Source organism: Tachypleus tridentatus, chromosome 5 (genome assembly GCF_004210375.1).
Source record: "Tachypleus tridentatus isolate NWPU-2018 chromosome 5, ASM421037v1, whole genome shotgun sequence".
In the NCBI taxonomy this organism is placed as follows: domain Eukaryota; kingdom Metazoa; phylum Arthropoda; class Merostomata; order Xiphosura; family Limulidae; genus Tachypleus; species Tachypleus tridentatus.
The window spans coordinates 28,233,532-28,254,690 of NC_134829.1; the positions used below are offsets into that span (position 1 = coordinate 28,233,532).

The 21,159-nt window shown below is 34.1% G+C and overlaps 1 protein-coding gene across 1 annotated transcript in view; it reads left to right on the plus strand.

Moving 5' to 3' along the window:
• The window catches only part of LOC143250808 (E3 ubiquitin-protein ligase MARCHF6-like), a 77,459-nt gene extending 68,007 nt beyond the window's left edge, over positions 1 to 9,452 (plus strand). The window contains exons 21-24 of the mRNA XM_076501830.1: positions 93 to 182; positions 2,431 to 2,563; positions 5,503 to 5,638; positions 6,311 to 9,452. Coding sequence (XP_076357945.1) covers positions 93 to 182; positions 2,431 to 2,563; positions 5,503 to 5,638; positions 6,311 to 6,398 — 447 coding nt within the window. The 3' untranslated portion in view covers positions 6,399 to 9,452. The remainder of the gene's footprint in view (positions 1 to 92; positions 183 to 2,430; positions 2,564 to 5,502; positions 5,639 to 6,310) is intronic.
• The last annotated feature ends 11,707 nt before the right edge of the window (positions 9,453 to 21,159 follow it).

Here is a 21,159-nt window from a genome sequence, read left to right on the forward strand (position 1 = left end):
GAATGTGCTGTTCATACATTTATAAGTTGTTAGATATCTTAATCTGTTTTGTCAGAGAAAGTAACAAGACATATTATATTTATTTCTTTGAGGATTGGGTCATTGGAGTTTTACAGGCAAAACTGTTGGCTATTATTATACTTGCAAGACCTGACTGGTGGTTAGCAGATGTTATTCAAAAGGTTTGATTTTAATGAATTTTTTATAAAAACACTTTACAAGGTGTTATTATGTGTTAAACAAGTTTTGTTAATCACAAGACATAATTTAAGTTTGTTATCAAATAATATTACTACATTGTATTAAGGATCTTGTATATGTTGTTGCATGAGATTTCGTATTGGTAATATACTTTTCAGATTGTTTTATTATAGCTAACCATGAAAAAATCCCTTTAATCAATAAAACGTCATGTATGTGATATAATATTTTTCAAAACTGTCACAGTTTTCAGGGATTTTATCTTAAATTTAGTCATTATATTATTTTATAGTACTAAGCATGATTAATTGGTATGAAAAGGATGTTTTACACATCAGCAGGACTACTTAAGAGAGAAATATCTTACACTGTTAAGGAAGTTTATCTCATATGGAAAAGGTATTTCACACTAATCATTATTAAAGTATTCTGAAAAGATACTTTACATTATTTAATAGGAGTGTATGGTATGGAAAGACTAGCTTACACTGTTAAGGAGGATTGATATTTTACACTAATAAGCAAGTATAACCTGCTATTTAGAGGATATTTTACACTAATAAGCACAGTTACCTGGTAGAGAAAGGCTATTTTGGCTGTAATGTGGGGTTACCTTTTATAGAAAGGATATTTTATGCTATTCAGGATAATTATATGTTAGAGAAACAATAGTTTACATAAATAAGCAGGATCATTTGGCAGGGAAGTGATATTTTATGCTGATAAGCAGGAATACCCTGTAGGGAAAGGATATTTTCACACTACTAAGCAGGAATATCTTTAATGTAAAGGATATTTTGGACTATTAAGCAGACTTAGTGGTAGGGAAGGGATATCTTACACTATTAAACAGAACTGCCAAATATGGAAAGAATTATTTTACAGCAGTATGCTGAATTACTGGATATTTTATATTAACCAGAATTATTTGGTAAAGAAAAGATATTTTAATACTACTGATCATGATTAACTGATAAAGAAAGGATATTCTAATATTACTGATTATGGTTAACTGGTAAAGAAAGGTTATTTTAATACTACTGACTAGAATTAACTGATAAAGGATATTTTAATACTACTGATTAGGATTAACTGATAAAGGATATTTTAATACTACTGATTAGAATTAACTGATAAAGGATATTTTAATACTACTGATTAGGATTCACTGGTAAAGAAAGGATATTTTAATACTACTGATTAGGATTAACTGATAAAGGATATTTTAATACTACTGATTAGAATTAACTGATAAAGGATATTTTAATACTACTGATTAGAATTAACTGATAAAGGATATTTTAATACTACTGATTAGGATTAACTGATAAAGGATATTTTAATACTACTGATTAGGATTAACTGGCAAAGAAAGGATATTTTAATACTACTGACCAAGATTAACTGAAAAATGATATTTTGATACTACTAATCAGGATTAACTGATAAAGAAAGGATCAACAGGTAAAGACACTGAGACTAAATTATTGCTATTCTAAGATGGTCTGTGCTACTGTACATTAATTATTGACATATTTTCTTTTATTAAAATAAAAAGTAGTTTGGAATAAAACTATCATACTTTTATGTTAGAGGACATCTTTAAATATTCCTGTATTATTTATTTTGTTATATACTTATTAATGCCACATGTCCAATTGTAGTGAGTACAGTATACATAAACTTTAAGTGGCTTTAGAGTTCAGTCACTCAAGAAGTGATAGTATTTATGGTATAAATATGATGAGAATTTCTAGCTTTGAGGTAAATCATTTTATCCATCCAGCATCAGTTTAATAATGCAGAACAATCTTTACCCAAGTCAATGGTGCTTTAGGGAAATTTTAGTGCATTTTATTTATTATACTCTGGCACCAGAGTAACAAAAAAATGTATTAGTGGGAACACAAGAAAGGACAAAAACTTTATTGCTCATTAATATGAAATTTATAATAAGAACTTTTTAGAGAAAGTTGTTAGTTTAATATTGCCTAGAAATACAGTAATTTAAATGTCCATCTGTGTATCTTTTGTTGCTTTTACTATTTTAATAAGAAATCATAAACTTATACTTAAAATATATTAAAGAACTGTTTTTCAAATTGCTTTCAAATATATTTGAAATACTTTAATCTATTATGAAGATTATATATACTACAAGATTGTTTAAAAAAAACAGCCCACAAAAATGTTAATAAATTTTCCTTTACATGGTTTTTTTTATTTCAGATACACTGTGATGGATTTAACCAAGTTAGTCTTAGAACAGTTTGTATGAATATGGTCCTGCCAACTGTTATATTTCTGGTGTTGGCTTTGATACTTCCTTTTGGTGTGTCGTCTTATTTAGCTTTTCATTTTGGTGAGTGAAATTTTAAGTATCTTTTATCTTTTATTATCTAAATTTTCCTTAGAGTTTTGTGACTTGAAATATATCAACAAAATTATTTGTGACCTAGTAGTTAATGTGACTAGCTGCAGGTCAAAATATTTAGGGTTTGAGATGTGATGTTACTAAACCTGTCCAGCATTTTCAGCTGTGGGCATATTAATTCCTCTTATTTTGTTCATAGAGCTAAATAACCTCTTTGTTATGGTAGGTGCAGCTGGCTGGTAACGTTCTCTCTGATAAGTAGTTCAAAATTAGGAATGGATATGCCTAAACCTTAGGATCTCTTATCTGGTCATTTAGCCCATGTGTGCATGTTATTCTACATGAAAATTCGTATTACTAGTAATCTGTTCATGTAGCATAGCATCAAAATATACTTGATTTAGTAGCCATTTTTAAAAACTAAAAAATTGTATTAAATTTAAGAAATACTATTTTCACTTCAATCATTTTAAAGCATGTGTTTTTTGTATTAAACTCTAGTAAAGTGCTGCTTTGGGTTTATGCATGTGTAAGGATTCAGAAAACAAACTTATTGATTTCTGTAATAGTCTGTATAAATAGATAAGTGTCACAGTCACAAAAAATTTACAAAATGTAGTCATTAATTAACAGGTGTACTCAAGATAAATAATATTGACTGGAGTTAAGTAAGGTTTGACTCCACCAGTTATATTTATATGTACATATTAATTTAATTCTTGAGCATGCATAAACTTTAGGCTTTAAATCAGTTGTAATAAGAAAGAAATATTTCATTACTGCTTTACCTATTATTGACAATCACTGTTTGGTAATGTTAAGATAGTATCATTTTTTAATACTTTGTTTAAAATCTTTAACACACATTGTATGATACTACAAAATTAATTTGCTTTTTAATACAATGTTTAAAACTGTCACAGCCATTTCTTGGTAATGCTACAGTAATTGTTCTTAACATCATGTTACACTCATTGCTTGGTGGTAATTATTACCCTTGCCCCTGGAGGGAGATAAGAGATTGCAATGTGTGTGTATGTGTATGTCTGTTTTTTATGTACATATCTCAGAAACTAGTAGACTAATGTACATGTAAATTTTACATAAGATAGTTAGTTAGTATGAAACAGTTCTCAAATTTTGTCTGGATATAAATCTGGATTCTATATCACTTTGAAACATTTTTTATAATTGGGATATAGGGCATTTTCACAATTTTTGATTAAAATTAGGTAAGTTGTGATTGAAGTTGTACCAAATGTCACAGACATATTTAGGCGGAGACTCATAACACTACAAAAAATAATCTAGATAACTGATCATTCCAGATCTCAAGAGGATTTTCTGAGATTTTTTTAAAAGTGAAATTTGATGTTATCTGTTGTAAATGTATATAGTCTCAAAAAAAGAGCAGCAGTGTGAGGATATGCAATCTCTCTGATTGCTCTAGTTTTTAAACGTATATTCAAAATTGTTGTAGCCACTGCTTAGTAGTGCTATATTCATTGTCTTTTAATACCATGTTTAACTTCTGAATGATCAAGTTTTTCATTTAAGGAAGGTCTTAACATAAAAATATCAGTCCTAGTACCTCACATCTGTTTTATATAAAAAGTGATTTACACAATAAACTACTTAACAAAGTTGAATAGCCTATCCACTGTAGTATTTTGGGTTCATTAATATTTTACACACTAGCTGCTCTATTTGTGTTGCAAGAGTGTAGACAACTGGGTTCATGGTGCTTGGCATGCACAAATGTTAAGGGAGAAATATTTTTCCAGATGTAATCTGTCCTAGCTGGCAAAATAAAAAAAATGTGAAGCAAGTTGTGCATATGTTGTTAGATGAACCTGATGATGACTGAAGAAGGTTGAAACATTGTTCACTCTTCTAAGTAAAATATTTTCTCAACCCATATGAGCCGATTTTACATATATATGTTGATGAACTTGTTTTGAATCATTCTACAGTATATTGTTGATGAACTTGTTTTGAATCATTTTACAGTATATTGTTGATGAACTTGTTTTGAATCATTCTACAGTATATTGTTGATGAACTTGTTTTGAATCATTCTACAGAACATTGTTGATGAACTTGTTTTGAATCATTGTACAGTATATTGTTGATAAAATTGTTTTGAATCATTCTGCAGTATATTGTTCATTAAATTGTTTTGATTCATTCTACAGTACATTCTTGATGAACTTGTTTTGAATCATTCTACAGTATATTGTTGATAAAATTGTTTTGAATCATTCTGCAGTATATTGTTCATTAAATTGTTTTGAATCATTTTGCAGTATATTGTTCATTAAATTGTTTTGTATCATTCTAAAGTATATCATTGATAAAATTGTTTTGAATGATTCTACAGTATATTGTTGATAAAATTGTTTTGAATGATTCTGCAGTATATTGTTGATAAAATTGTTTTGAATCATTGCACAGTATATTGTTGAAGAAACATCTGTTTTGAATCATTACATAGTATGTTGTTGAAGAAATATCTGTTTTGAATCCTTGACCAGTATGTTGTTGAAGAAAGATCTGTTTTGAATCGTTGCACAGTATGCTGAAGAAAGATCTGTTTTGAATCATTGCACAGTATGTTGAAGAAACATCTGTTTTGAATCATTGGACAGGATATTAGCATAATGCTTGTTCAGGATATTTATTAAAAAAAGATTGTTAGAAAACTTAATATAACAAAGTTATTAGAAATGTTTTCTGGCATGTGACTTGATTTAATGAAAAGTACATTTATATTAAATTGTTTTTGGTATGTAATTATCAAGAAATATGTAGATAAACAAATACCTGATTAATATATTCTATGTAGATAATAAACAGTTCAGTTGTACACGTTTATAAATGCTGTACAAATAAACGAAGATATTTGTTTTCTTTTCTTCATGTTTTAGAATTGAGCCATGAAACAAGACACAGGATACTGAGAAAATTCTACCCAGTTGTATTTACTGGTGTTTTAGTTTCTTTAGGAATTTTTTACTTGGTAAGGAGTATAAGCAGGATATATGGAAAATGGATTAATGAGAGGTGAGTGTACTCTTTAAATGTATGTTTTTATAAAGTTTCTGTGTTCACATTGGTCTTTCAAAATATCATAAGACATCCATGCAGAAAAAATTTGACAAGCAGTTTGATACTTATGATCATATGTATTTAAGAATTTTGAAGATGTAAATATCTTTTTACCATATAATTTTTTAATTTGTAGAAATAATTACATTTGTCATTTGGCCTTTATGTAACAGATGCATTTTGTGTGTTTGTGAAACACAAAAGTTTATTGGTTGATAACTGCGACTATTAATTTACATTTAATACATAAAATGCTGTAGGTTTCAAGGGAAATTTAGTTTTTAGGCAGGAATAGAAATCTGTTATCATAATTTACTCATACTCATGTAAACTTCTATAAAGTGTTTTATCATAAAATACTTTCTGAAGTGTAACTTTGGTGATTTTAAGTGAAGTGAATATGAAATTACAATTAAAATTTCTTGTAAATGCATATTTTTCAGAAACAAATTACACCTAACAAAACAAGTTAACTTTTTGTTACACCAGTATATTTGATTGATACATCAAATACAATACTTCCATTGATTTATATGTTTTATTTTTATTTGACACTTAAGATTAATTAAGGAATTGTAGAATAAGTTTATTATAATATTTTCCAACATAATATTCTTATTTTTTTAGGTATTTGATTGGTCGCTACTTGACCAATTATGTGAGAGAGAATGATCATTCTGACGACCAAGAACATTTGGAAAGTCAAAATACTTAAGAATGTGTTAGTTATGATTTTATTGTTATTGTCTTTAGAAAAAAGTAAAAGATGAATTTTTGACATCTTTTACAATGTCCCTAAGACATAGGTTGAAATACAGAAATACTTGTGTTTATCAGGTTGTTAGCCAGGGCCTTAATAATGTGTAACCATCTATATTAGGGTCTTGAGAGTCATTTGGTGAATTCTAGAAATCTGTGTTCAAAATGTTACTGGTTACTTACAGAGAATTGAACAGTTTCATTGTGCAGTTTGTTTTGCTCTTCTGCTCCAAAGTACTCCATGGTAAATGTCTACCACTTGACAATGTTGATTACAAACTCAAACGAGTTGTATGACATAGGGAAAAGTATTTTTTTCCATCATTAATTTTAATATTAAAGTATGTACCACCTAATGATACTGAAAACGTTTAATTTCATTTAAAATTGAACAATATAATATGATTTACAATGAATTATCAAACAAATACAAGTATTAAATGCTGCCAAAAGTTCACACTGTTTCACACCCATATCCTGGTATTATAGATAAATTTCACACCTATATCCTGGTATTATAGATAATACTATTGTAGTAAATAATAACGAACTTTAAAAAAGAGGGATATAACTATTTATACGTATGCATACATTATGTGTAGGAAACTGTGGTATCCTGTGTGTAACTTATTGTGCTGTATACTTTAATAATTCAAGCTTCTCATGATACTTGTTTGTTACAAGAATATTGTTAGAAGGACACAATGTTTCAAATGTTACATATCTGTCTATAATTACCAAGATAATACTACAAAGTTTTTTATTTCAAATAAAGCAATTTAAAAAATTAAGTTTTTTCAAATATTAAAATTTTGGTGATATAATACAGGAATTTTCCTTACAAACATTATAATCGTTAGACATGGGAAGAATTTAGAAGTCTTGAGATGTTGAATGGTCCAAAATCCCAATATCTTGTGCACCAAAACCAGTAATTTATCTTACTGTACATATTATCATTTAGTAACGTTTTTTACGTCCCTCTTTCCATTAATACAGTCAGTGAATTTTTGGTTATGTTGTAGTTAATGTGTAATTAAAACTCCAGAGCTATCCAGTATTAAAAGAGATGTAATAGAATCAAATTTACAATTTTGTTTGTTTACCACTTTTAATTTTTCAGTACAAAATTACCTGGACATTTTGTTTTGAAACTACTGTGTTGAAACTATAAAAAAACTGTATTATTTCAGGTTTATGTATATATGAAAGTGATAATTTTATCTCTAAACAACTGATATATACATTCAAAATTGTTTTAATATAGTGTACTGAACTTTCTATATAATGGACACAACACTTAAAATAAGCTTACTTTTAATTAACTTATGGTTAATTAAAAAGCCAACAGCTGATCTCCCTAGATGAGGAGCCCTGCATGGCCAGGTGGTTAAGGCACTTGACTCTTAATCTGAGGGTTGCGGGTTCGGATTTCCATCACATCAAACATTCTCGCCCTTTCAGCCGTGGGGGTGTTATAATATGACAGTTGGTAAAAGAGTAGCCCAAGAGTTGGCGGTGGGTGGTAATGACTAGCTGCCTTCCCTCTAGTCTTACACTGCTAGATTAGGGACAGCTAGTGCAGATAGCCCTCGTGCAACTTTGCACGAAATTCAAACCAAACCCTAGATGAATATAGGTGTTAAAACTTTTGTATGTAATCCACTATGTTCCCCATGGCTTCCTCTAGTGAGCAAAAATCAAACTTTTTTATTTTTATTTAACAAAACTTTTATATTTTTATGTCAGTGAATATTGTAAAGTTAGGCAGGCTGAGCGGTTGGTTTAGCTAAACAGTTGGAGTTTTCACTAATACTGCCTGTTACATTTTTTATTTTAAGTGAGAATGGAGTACACAGGCACTAGCTCGAGTCATTATAGTTAAAGCAATAAAGTTTGAGACAATAATTTCAAGAATATTTCTTTTATTAACTTTTTTATATACTTAATGGTCATATCCAACATATATCTTTTCAATTAAGTTAACTTTTCAACATTAATTAACACTTTTACTAAATATTTATTTAACTGTATACTACTTAATATGATAACCAATGCATAGGAATAATGGCGTTTAGAATAATTACAGAGAGTTCAGGCGTATCACTCGTAATTCTTTTCATCGTAATAGCGAAAGAGCTGAATGTTAATAGAGGGAGTTGTTTTTCACTTTGCTTGGATCTTGTACACACAATATATATCGTTTGTTTCAGTTGGCCATAAAAACCCATCGTGAAGCAGGCACGTCTAGATATAATCTTAAGTACTGTATGTATGTCTCTGATGGTTTTGAAGTGCATGACTGTTTTACGATTCACAGTATTTGTTTGATTGAGCGCAGGTGCAACATGACTTACACGTGCTTAATGCACGTTTTCCACTATTAAAAAGCAGCTGCTTCAGAAATCCTTTTCCTTCAAATAAGTAGCGCGAGCACTGCACTTTATTATTATATTTTTAACACGTTTGTTCTTTTCATCCTTTAAAGTTTCGGCCTAATTAAAGATTCAAAGTTTTGATGTGATTTTTTATCCAGTCACAGTGTCGATTTTTTTTCAAAGTTTCTCTCAAATTTGGACATTTCACCGATTTCGATATTTTCCAGTTTTATTACAGTCAATAAAACAGCAATTCTACAAATTCTCGAAGACCGTTTTTCTAACTATGATCTTGCCATACGCCACTTTTGATAAGGTTTTTAAAGTCAGATTGAATAATCACTAATGGATGGTACATTTCCGCAAAATGATCATTATAAGCTTTTCTTTTTTACTACGATTCGAATCCCTGTCGCACCAAACATGATCGCCCTTTCAGCCATGGAGGCGTTATAATGTTACGGTCAATCCCACTATTCGTTGGTAAAAGAGTAGCCCAAGAGTTAGCGGTGGGTGGTGATAACTAGTTGCCTTCCCTCTAGTCTTACACTGCTAAATTAGGGACGGCTAGCACAGATAGCCCTCGAGTAGCTTTGTGCGAAATTCAAAATAAACAAACTTTTTTACTACAGTGACGGTGTGATAATTGTCTTGTTTTATTTCTTGTGACGACAAATTTAGAAAGCAACTTGCTTGTTGATTGTGAAAAAATGTCATTTATAAAAAAAGCGCCACATAACGTAGGATAAAGTACTAATAAATCAACAGGCGTCTCACGCTTTTTTAAAACCGATTTTCATTGGCTCACTTACACTGCATGGCCACAAATATGTGGACATCTGATCATCACACCCTCATGTGCGTGTTGAAAATCTCATTCCAAAACCACAGGCATTTGTTCGTAATATGTGTATATATATACAACTAGAACAACGGATTATAAAAAAAACACTGATACCTTTTATTATCGTCATAACTATAGCATGTAAATAATAGATTCATGGTAAACTTAAATGTCTCTATAGTGATCACTTTTAATCAGATACTTTGTACTTGTACAACGGTCGGCTCCGGTTAGACGAGCTCGATACCTCAAGCCCGTTGGCTGTTTCTCACAAAACACGGTAAACCTATATAACAATGGACGGATAGTTCAGTTCAGCTTGGCAGATGATAATTTCTCGTTAGAACGGATGAGTTGATGGTTACATTGGGTGGACTGGCGACCAGAGTAACGAACGTGTTGTAACTGTAACACATGAACTGTTGACTGTCACGTAACATTCAGTAGATCCTGTTCATTTCCAGGCCTCGTTGACGACGTCTGGCTCAGTTTATCACAGTAATGAGATATGCACACTAACACAGTTAATCAACCAAACAGTTTATCACAGTAATGAGATATGCACACTAACACAGTTAATCAACCAAACAGTTTATCACAGTAATGAGATATGCACACTAACACAGTTAATCAACCAAACAGTTTATCACAGTAATGAGATATGTACACTAACACAGTTAATCAACCAAACAGTTTATCACAGTAATGAGATATGCACACTAACATAGTTAATCAACCAAACAGTTTATCACAGTAATGAGATATGCACACCAACACACAGTTAATCAACCAAACAGTTTATCACAGTAATGAGATATGCACACCAACACACAGTTAATCAACCAAACAGTTTATCACAGTAATGAGATATGCACACCAACACACAGTTAATCAACCAAACAGTTTATCACAGTAATGAGATATGCACACAAACACAGTTAATGAACCAAACAGTTTATCACAGCAATGAGATATGCACACAAACACAGTTAATGAACCAAAGAGTTTATCACAGTAATGAGACATGCACACTAACACAGTTAATCAACCATAGAGTTTATCACAGTAATGAGACATGCACACTAACACAGTTAATCAACCATAGAGTCTATCACAGTAATGAGATATGCCTACCAACACACAGTTAATCAACCAAACAGTTTATCACAGTAATGAGATATGCACACTAATGCACAGTTACTGAACCAAACAGTTCATCACAGTAATGAGATATGCACACTAACACAGTTAATCAACCAAAAAGTTTATCACAGTTATGAGATATGCACACTAACATAGTTAATCAACCAAACAGTTTATCACAGTAATGAGGTATACACACTAATGCACAGTTACTGAACCAAACAGTTTATCACAGTAATGAGATATGCACACTAACACAGTTAATCAACCAAACAGTTTATCACAGTAATGAGGTATGCACACTAACACAGAGTTAATCAACCAAACAGTTTATCACAGTAATGAGATATGCACACTAACACAGTTAATCAACCAAACAGTTTATCACAGTAATGAGATATGCACACTAACACAGTTAATCAACCAAACAGTTTATCACAGTAATGAGATATGCACACTAAGACACAGTTAATCAACCAGTTTATCACAGTAATGAGATATGCAACTAAAACGCAGTTAATCAACCAGTTTATCACAGTAATGAGATATACACACTGACACAGTTAATCAACCAAACAGTTTATCACAGTAATGAGATATGTACACTAACACAGTTAATCAACCAAACAGTTTATCACAGTAATGAGATATGCACACTAACACAGAGTTAATCAACCAAACAGTTTATCACAGTTATGAGATATGCACACTAACACAGTTAATCAACCAAATAGTTTATCACAGTAATGAGATATGCACACTAACATAGTTAATCAATCAAACAGTTTATCACAGTAATGAGATATGCACACTAACACAGTTAATCAACCAAACAGTTTATCGATGTTCACGAACTTACGTCCTTTACATTGATCTTTATTTGATGTGATCGTTCTAACTCGTAGAAACCGACACTTCTGTTGAGAAATGGATGTATCATCCCGAACTAACTAATCTAAACTAACGTGGCAGGGGTTCAGTTTAGAGAGAGAGAAATCAGAAGAGTTCTCTCTCCAACTGGGGTGTTCAGGAACTTTGTAGTTCCTCTTCGTCCCCTTACGTGAGAAATGTTTTAAAATATCCATGGAATTTTTACTTTATTTTTAACATTTCAAAAATATTTGTGAGTGAGAGGAAGGGCGGGAGAACTGGACGAAAGCAGCGAAAGTGAAGTGAGCTAGACCTTGGCTCGAGGATGGAGAACCCTGGCGGCTGGCGAATTGGTTTTTAAAATTTACTGTAATTGATTAGATACCCTTGACTGGGTAAACGGCCCTTTTCAGAATGAGGCTGGGACCTACAGGTTCGATGCCAGAGATTTTGCTGTGGGGGGAAACGGGAGTACCCCGAGAAAACCCACTTTCACGGCCTGGGCGCCGAATAATCTACCCAGACCGTGCCCGGAAGTAGCTGGGAAGAAAAACAACAACAACAAAAAGAACTGATGAACTATGTTGGTGGTATACTTGGAAACTGTTAGATGCAGTCTTGTAGATCGGGTGGTAACTTCATCATGAACTTGTTTCCACACTTGAAGCCCATTGGTGCAACTGAGAAACGTGGTCTTGGTGGTGGAACTACTGGCTGTTCTTCGGTGAGTTGTTCTTCGCTGGTCTGTGATGCTTTGTTTCTTCTCGAGATTTTGGTTTGAGTTTTCTGCGTGGAGGTAGATTGTTTTTCAGTTTGTGCTGTCGTGTCGATGGTTATCTTCGTAATGGTTTGAGTCTGGCTGGTTGTTAAATTCTGTGGAACTAGGATTGAAGTCTGGCAGGAACTGTTCTTTTTCTTTCTTGAAGTGCTGGAACTTGGCGTGTTGCTAACAATGGGTGTTGTCGTCTTCTGAGTCGGGTTGTCTGAATCCGTCTTCGTGTTTCTTCTAATACGGTCTGGACTCGGCGGTATTTTGGTATTTTCCTGTTGGAAGATTTCCGTTGGTTGTTTGCGATATCTGGGTGCTTGGTTTGAACCATTCTTGAGTGGTCGTCGATGTGGGCGTTCGGCTCTAAAATGAAATATATGATAATAGCAGCCATCTCGTAAAATACAGTCGGCACTGTACTTCGATGTTGTCACTATCTTCATGAAGTGTGTGGGATGATTACTGTTCTTAGAATAAATTCGATGAACTGCGTATACCTTGGCTTGTATTTGGGGTTCTATGGTTTGTCTAATTTCTTCTGGTTGAATTGATGGGTCGACGCCCCTGAGGAATACAGAATAAAGATTGACTGGACTTTTCGTTGGGGAACAACTTACTTTAAATTCAGTGTTCCATGGCTGGCACAGATATGTTTGGTCTGCAGTAGTGGGTGGTTGGATGAGGATTCCTCCCCGGCGTAAAATACGGGTCCTGGACGGTTCGATGGTTGCCCCAGGCTTGGCTCGGGCGATCAACGTGGCGACTTGGTACGGCGTGAGGTTCGGCGGTAAGCCGTCGACGATTACAGGCGGCACTAACGGCCTGACTGGCGAGGATGAACGTTTCGTTTTGAATAGCATATTGGCACGTCTGACTTGCTCGGTGGCTAGCTCCTAAACCCCTATCATCCCGATAACGCCATGTTTGCTTTTATATTTCTCTTCCTCGACTTGAGCCCCACGTAGTGATTGACAGCTTTGTGGTTTAGGTTTCGCTTAACTAACATAAAATGGTACATTTGCTTGTCACAAAATCATACCTAATACGTAACAGCATTAATATGGAGTTGGTCACCCATTTGTTGCTATAACAACCTCCATTCTTTTGGGAAGGCTTTACACACGATTTTGGAACGTGACTGCGGGGATTCACTCCTTATCAGCCAAAAGAGCATTAGTGAGGCAGGGAAAGTAGGCCTGGCTCGCAGTCGGCTTTCTAATTCATCCCAAAAGTGTTCGATTGGGTTGAGGTCATGGCTTTATGCAGGCCAGTCAAGTTCTTCCACACCAACCTCACTAAACCATGTCTTTGTGGATCCCGAGGGCATTGTCATGCTGAAACAAAAAAGGGCCTTCCCAAAACTGTTGCCACAAAGTTTGAAGCAGATAATTCTCTAGAATGTCATTGTATGCTGTAGCATTAAGATTTTCCTTCACTGTAGCTAAAGAGCCTAATCCAAACCATGAAAACTAGACCCAGACCGTTATTTTTCCACAAAACTTTACAGTTGGCACTATACATTCAGGCAGGTAGTGTTCTCCTGGAATCCACCAAACTCAGAGTCGTCCGTCAGACTGTCAGACAGTGAAGCGTGATTCATCACTTCAGAGAACGCGTTTCCACTGCTCCAGAGTCCAAATGGCTTTACACTACTCCAGCTGACGCTTGGTATTGCGGATGGTGATCTTAGTCTTGTGTGCGGCTGCTTGGCCATGGAAACCCATTTCATGAAGTTCCTGACGAAGAGTTCTTGTGCTGCCGTTGCTCCATAAAATAATTTGGAACTCGTTAGTGAATGTTGCAACTGTGAACAGACGATTTTTATGCGTTACGCGCTTCAGCACTCAGAGGTCCCGTTCTGTGAGCTTGTGTGGCCTACCGTTACGTGGCTGAGCTGTTGTTGTGGCTAGACATTTCCATTTCACAGTAACGGCACTTACAGTTGATCGGGGCAGCTTTATCAGGGCAAAAATTTGACGAACTGACTTGTTGGAAAGGTGGCATCCTATGACAGTGCCACGTTGAAAGTCACTGAGCTCTTCAGTACGACTCATTCTAATGCCAATGTTTGTTTTTAGAGATTGCATGGCTGTATGCTTTATTTTATGCACCTGTTAGTAATGGGTGTGGTTGAAATAGCCGAACCCACTAACTAGAAGAGGTGTACACATACTTTTGTTCATGTAATGTATTTAGTGAAGGTTAATGGGAAATTAACGGTTCGCGTGCCACGTTACAAAAGTACACGCTCCGCATTTTGGAACAGAGGATGTGTTAAAAGAATTATGGTCAAACTGCACAGTTCAATTAGTGTAACCAACGGATAACACTATGTAACAAAATTTTTACTTTTTCTTGTTCCTGGGCATAAAATGTCATTTCCCAATTGGTTATGCCTAAATTAAATGGAAAAGGCATATTTTGCTCTTTAAACTTTGCTTTTCTGACCTGGGAGCGTATAACGAAAACATGATGAGAGACTGTATTTGGGGGCTGATACTTGAAAGTGGTTTATATTACAGTCGCAAATCTCGAAAACCTACTCACTTCTAAACATTTTTGTATAACTTTAATATAAATACATGTAAATCTTGATTCATATGTTGTTTTATTCAGACCTTATGTAAGTGAAAATGTGCAAATTTGCCCATCGAAAATAGGTTAATTTCTAAATGTCATTATCCAGGTCACAAAATCAAAGTTTGAAGGGAATAATGGTCATTTTTTGTACTTTTACAACATGAGCAATTAAGAAATAACACATACTATCCAGGAACAAAATTTGTGTTACGTAGTGTAATTGGTGGGCGTTCTTGACTAGCTACCTTCATTCTGGTGTATCAGTTCAAATATGAGGACAGTAGAACTTGGGTAGCTTTGCGTGAACATCCGAAACAAACGAACAGAAGAAGACCAGAAAAAAAATGTGAATCGTACACTTTAATATACATAAAGTTATATAGCTGGTAAGGTGTAAGTTTACTGACTTATAACGCTAAAATCCAGGGTTCGCTTCCCTTATAGTTTACAGAGTACAGATAGCCTGTTGTGTAGCTTTGATCAAAGTAAACAGAGAAACACTTATTTAAGACTGTGCACATTTTAGTATAAAACATAGAGTGTTAGAGGTATAACCTTAACAATGTTATAATATACGATATTCAGTGCACATTCTGAAAGATATGCATTTTGACTGTTCAATCATTTAGAAGAAAAGTTTTCTTAGGCATTAGAGTTGGGCAACTTGTTTATCCCGTAATTTGGATAAGTCAGAAAGAAAATGGGGCCTAACACTGTCTAATGGTGAGGGGCGCTCGACTCGTAACCTGAAGGTTGCGAGTTCGAATCTCCATAATCGAACATATTCCTAGATCTTTATTATTTACATAAATACACACGTGTGCATGTGTGTGGTTTATACAGACGATTTGTTTTTGTTTGTTTTACTTTTGTGTAAAGCTTTTGGAGAGCTATGTGCGTTAGTTGTCTTATTTTTTCTAATTTTGAAGTGATAGACTGGAGTTAAATCAGCTATTCAACACTGTTCTCTTCTAACTTTTGAAATACCAATGAAAAGCGACATTGATCGAATATTATAACGCCTTTACTGCTGAAAGGTCTGCGGTTTCAGTGACAGGATTCTAATTTATGATATTACATATTGATAATCGAACCATCAGGCTAGCTAGGCTACAGATGATGAGGACATTCTATTAAAACGATTCATGCCAATCATGCATCTTAACAATTGTTCTAATAGCATAGTTGCTACAGGAAAAGGCTTTGTCGTAAGATTTTCACGCTCAAAGCAACCATTTCTTTCTTGCACTGTTTTCATAATCTGTTTAGTGTTTTCTGAATGGCCATTTCAACTATTATTAAAAAATATTACCATTTTATAGGTGCTGCATCCAGTGACTTGAACGGTATGTTTACTTGTGTAATAGCACAGATATTCGTTTTACTCTCCAGCTTCTTGGAGCGTGAGACAGTTTTTGGATATGTCATGGAAGTAGTTTGTGTATATGTGATTTTCCGGCATTGTTATCATTCTTGCTTATGCTGAATACTGGTTTTTGAAATGCGTGGATTTAATCCATAATCCTTTGTTTTCTAATATCATTTAAGAACAACGGCTATTACTCAGATATTTTGAATCAGTGATTTGAACATATCCTTATAATCTGAGTGTCTTAGCATTTTAAGTCTGAGAATGCTGTAACATATCTTTTCGAAAAGCGATCAATTTTCTGTTGCATCACGCTACCTACGTATGATACGCTAAACAATATATTGCCACTAGTTTATATCGGCTGTGGTTCTTAAATGACGTGTTGATTTCCATATTTGATTTAATATAACCCACTCAACCCTCTGTATTTTGTTTCTGAATAGCATACACACACACACACACACACATATGTATTACCTCCACAATATGTGTATTGTGGAGGTAATACATTTTTTGATAATAAAACATGTACTAAAGAAGAAATTATTTAATACGAACTCGGTTACAATGAAAATCCGCTTAAAACGAACAATACTACGAAGTTCTTTTGAAACTCCATTAACACCATTGTAAATAAATATGATTTAAACGAAGTCGCTTATTAAGAAACTCTGTTTTCAGTGAACTTATTTTTATAATAAAACAATAGGCTTTTCACACGTAAAGTGAACATTTTTTTATAATACAAGCCGGGAAATAAAAAAAGGACCAACTAGTTAAATTAACTGCTACGCGTTGATATGAGACAACAGAAGACGTAATAATATGACGACCCAAACTGAAAACTTCCTTTTAGAAGGGCCCGGCATGGCCAGGTCGTTAAGGCACTCGACTCGTAATCCATGGATCGCGGGTTCGAATCCCTGTCACACCAAACATGCTCGCCCTTTCAGCCGTGGGGACGTTATAATGTGACGGTCAATCTCATTATTCGTTGATAAAAGAGTAGTCCAAGAGTTGGCGGTGGGTGGTGATGACTAGCTGCCTCCCTTCTAGTCTTATACTGCTAAATTAGGAACGGCTAGCGCAGATAGCCCTCTAGTAGTTTTGCGTGAACTTCAAAACAAACCAAACCCTTTTAGAAACTATTGTTTTAACGATGAACTTTATGCAGGTTTATTGTGGAAAGTTATTGCAAAATTACTCCCGCATATTCGTAAATAAGGTATGAAATTGTGTTGTTACGATTTTAGATACATTGAAGAAGTTTCGTCATTTCCAAAATGTCAACAGTCCTACTAAGCGGCGTACTCTGTCATTGGACTATAAAGTCCAAATAATCAAAACTGTCGAGTTCAGTATTCACCATAGCTACATCTTCAGAAAATTCGCCTTGAAACCTAGTACACTGTCTGCAATTGTGACAACAAAAACCGTCTAATATTATGAGAATAATAAAAAAAAACCAAACCGCGAACGTTTTTGGTTCTCAACAGTGGACCATGTTTAAGAAAAGCATTGTTAAAATTGTTTACCAACACAAATTTTATGAATATTCCGATCACCGGGCCTGTTCTAAAAATAAAAATCGGAGAATTGGAACACAAAGCGAATTATCCCGAATTTAAAGCCAGCAATTGTTGGTTGGAATGATTCAAGTCTTGAAACAGCGCCATCTTTAAATTGGTGCGTAGCGAGGTTACTGCTGCCAGCAGTGAGATGGTTGATGACTGGGCGTCAACGTCATTACCCTCGCTAGTCGGAGGCTATGCTCCAAGAGATGCTGATAATACTTGGGTTATTTTTCATTTGATGTCTGATAAGACCTTAATATTGAATAGGAAGTCTGTTCCGGAGGCTAGAAAAGCAAAGAAAAAATACCTATGACGTTGTGTGCATATTTAGATGGACCAGAAAAGCCGATATCATTCGTCATAGGGAAATCACTGTGTTTGAAGAATCTGAACTCTATAACCATCAATTATTAGGCAAACACAAAAGCATGGATGGATGACAGTTTAATCAATGATTGGATACACAAATAATATAAGAAGTTCGAACATAAGAAAAGTTTTAATGTTCGTCAATAACTGCCTAGCTTAAACAACCATAAACAACCTCAAGTTGATAAAACTCGTGTTTCTTCCATCACATACAATATCAAAACTGCTGCCAATTGATCAGGGTGTGATAAAAAAAGTCAAGAGCTTCTACCGAAAACGAGTTGTACAGAAAATACTGTTGTCTCTTTATTCTAGAGAACTTCTGCTAACAATTGATATGTTGTATTCGTCATGGCAGAAAGTTATGTAGTAAACCATTGTCAGCTACTCCTGTAAAGCGTCGTTTGCCCATACGCAAAATACCAATAGCATGAAAGGAGAGGCCGATGCCAGTGATGAAAAAATAACTCCAGTTAATCATCTGATGAAATCCCTGATGATTAAGTCGGCTGTCTAATGAAAAGCCTGTCTCGAGTTGACGAAAATGTCATTTTTGGACCTTGTGGATACAGACGATAAAACTGTAGTTTGCGAGTCATTATCCAATGATGACATTACTGCTTTCGTAATGGAATAACAAAACGACAAGCCAGATGAAGACTTTCTACTATTCCCAGTCATTACCGAAGAAATGCCTTCAATATCACAAGGCCTGCCTATCAAGCTGCGTAGTTACCTCCAATCTCGTGAAAATGTTGAAACAACCATTCTAATGCAACTTTCGCAAATTCAAGACGTGTTGTCTTCTGCACTTTATTTTGGCCACAATCAAACCGAGATTACGGACTTCATTAAGTAAAATTTTGCTTTTTCAAGTACAGTGACATAATTTTGTTTTGATGCGTTGATGATGTAAATAATGTTCCTTAGTTAGAAAAAATCATGAAAGCTTAACTTGTTTGATACACGTATTTTTCCGTAATGTTTGGTGTGTTTGTTTGTTTTTGAATTTCGCGCAAAGTTACACGAGGGCTGTTTGAGCTAACTGTCCCTAATTTAGTAGTGCAAGACTAGAGGTAAGGAAGCTAGTCATCACCTCCCACTACCAACATTTGGGGTACTCTTTTACCAACAAATAATGGGTTTGGCCGTCATTTTATAACGCCCCCACGGATGAAAAGGCGAGCATGTTTGGTGTGTGCAAAAATAAACACTGCATGTTATGGAAGCCATACTTATTTTTGTGAAAGCGTCATCTAGTGGAAAAATTAGTGAAAACAAAAGTTTGTTATAACAAATACATTTGCAGGGTCCATTGACTTTTGTTATGGCAAGATTTGACTGTAATTGTAATAAAGATTGTATATTCTCTGTGCATTTTAGTGGACGTGACCTGAGAATAAAATAACTGCTTTTTCCTAAGAATTTGAGCTAGGCAAGGATACATTTCTTCTTTCATACCTAGGGCCTGGCATGGCCAGGTGGGTAAGACACTCAACTTGTAATCCGAGCGTCGCCTTCTCGAATCCCCGTCATACCAAACATGCTCGCCCTTTCAGCCGTGAGGGCGTTACAATGTGACGGTCAGTCCCACTATTCGTTGGCAAAAGAGTAGCCCAAGAGTTGGCGGTGGGTGGTGGTAACTAGCTGCCTTCCCTCTAGTCTTACACTGCTAAACTAGAGACAACTAGCACAGATAGCCCTCGTGTAGTTCTGTGCGAAATTAAAAAAAAAACAGACCGTGTAAAAGGAGGAAGAGTTGTGCGACAGGCAACGTCAATAAAATGCTAACGAACGAACACTGTCAGTAATTAATGACCTTTAGAACTAAAGAACTCTGCTTTAGAACAAAGGACAAAGTAAAATATCGATTAGAATTCATATATACTTAATACATTTTATTAAGCGTTTTTGTTTAGACCTGCTTTGTAAAAATAAAAATAAGTCATCTGTTGTTTGAAGTCCATGTCAATGTCGTAATATTATCAATTTCTTTATAATACTACGATGGGATTCTGAACTAGTAACATAACAGGGTCGTAGGAATTGTTTGCGGGGGGTAAGGAGCACATGCCCCCAATAATTTCTAAACAATAGACTGTGTAAAACATAAAATTAAACATTATAATTACTGTGTCGGTATTTTAAAGTCAAAGAGATAATATAACACATTTCTCAATTAAACGCTACAACTGTCATATCATTAAAAGTCCTTTGTCTGAGATGTCTGAATTGCATTTGGCCTTTTCATTCAGAATCATCTTACGTGCTTTTCCTTAGTAAATCTTTTCAATGTAATAAGTGTAGTACATGATGTTGAGATGTCATTATCATCACGTGACCACTGGCTTTGATTTCATCTTTAGTTTTATTTGATTGCTTGTTTGCAGTTAAGCAAAAAGCTACACAGTGGTATATCTGTTTTCTGCCAACCATGTATACCAAAATAGGTTTCTAAGTCTTGTTTGTTTGAAATATTATTAACCTGCGTGTAATTTCTAAAAACATGAACATTACATTAAATACAACTTCTATGGGCTTTCTCAATTTATTTATGCTAAAATATACATTCGCAGTTCATTTAAAACCGCATGGTTATCACTTTGTGACTACGTATTCAGACGTTTCTACATATTCAGCTAAGTTTGACTTCATTACAACTTTACATTTACTTTATTTTGTAATTATTCATCCTTAGTTCGTCTTTAAACACACTTTTAACCTATTTGTTTCTTTACTATGGGCGTTATTATTCTTTTTTGTGAGTTTTTATTTTAACTTGTAAAATTGTGTCATACACTGAAAGATCATAATTGTT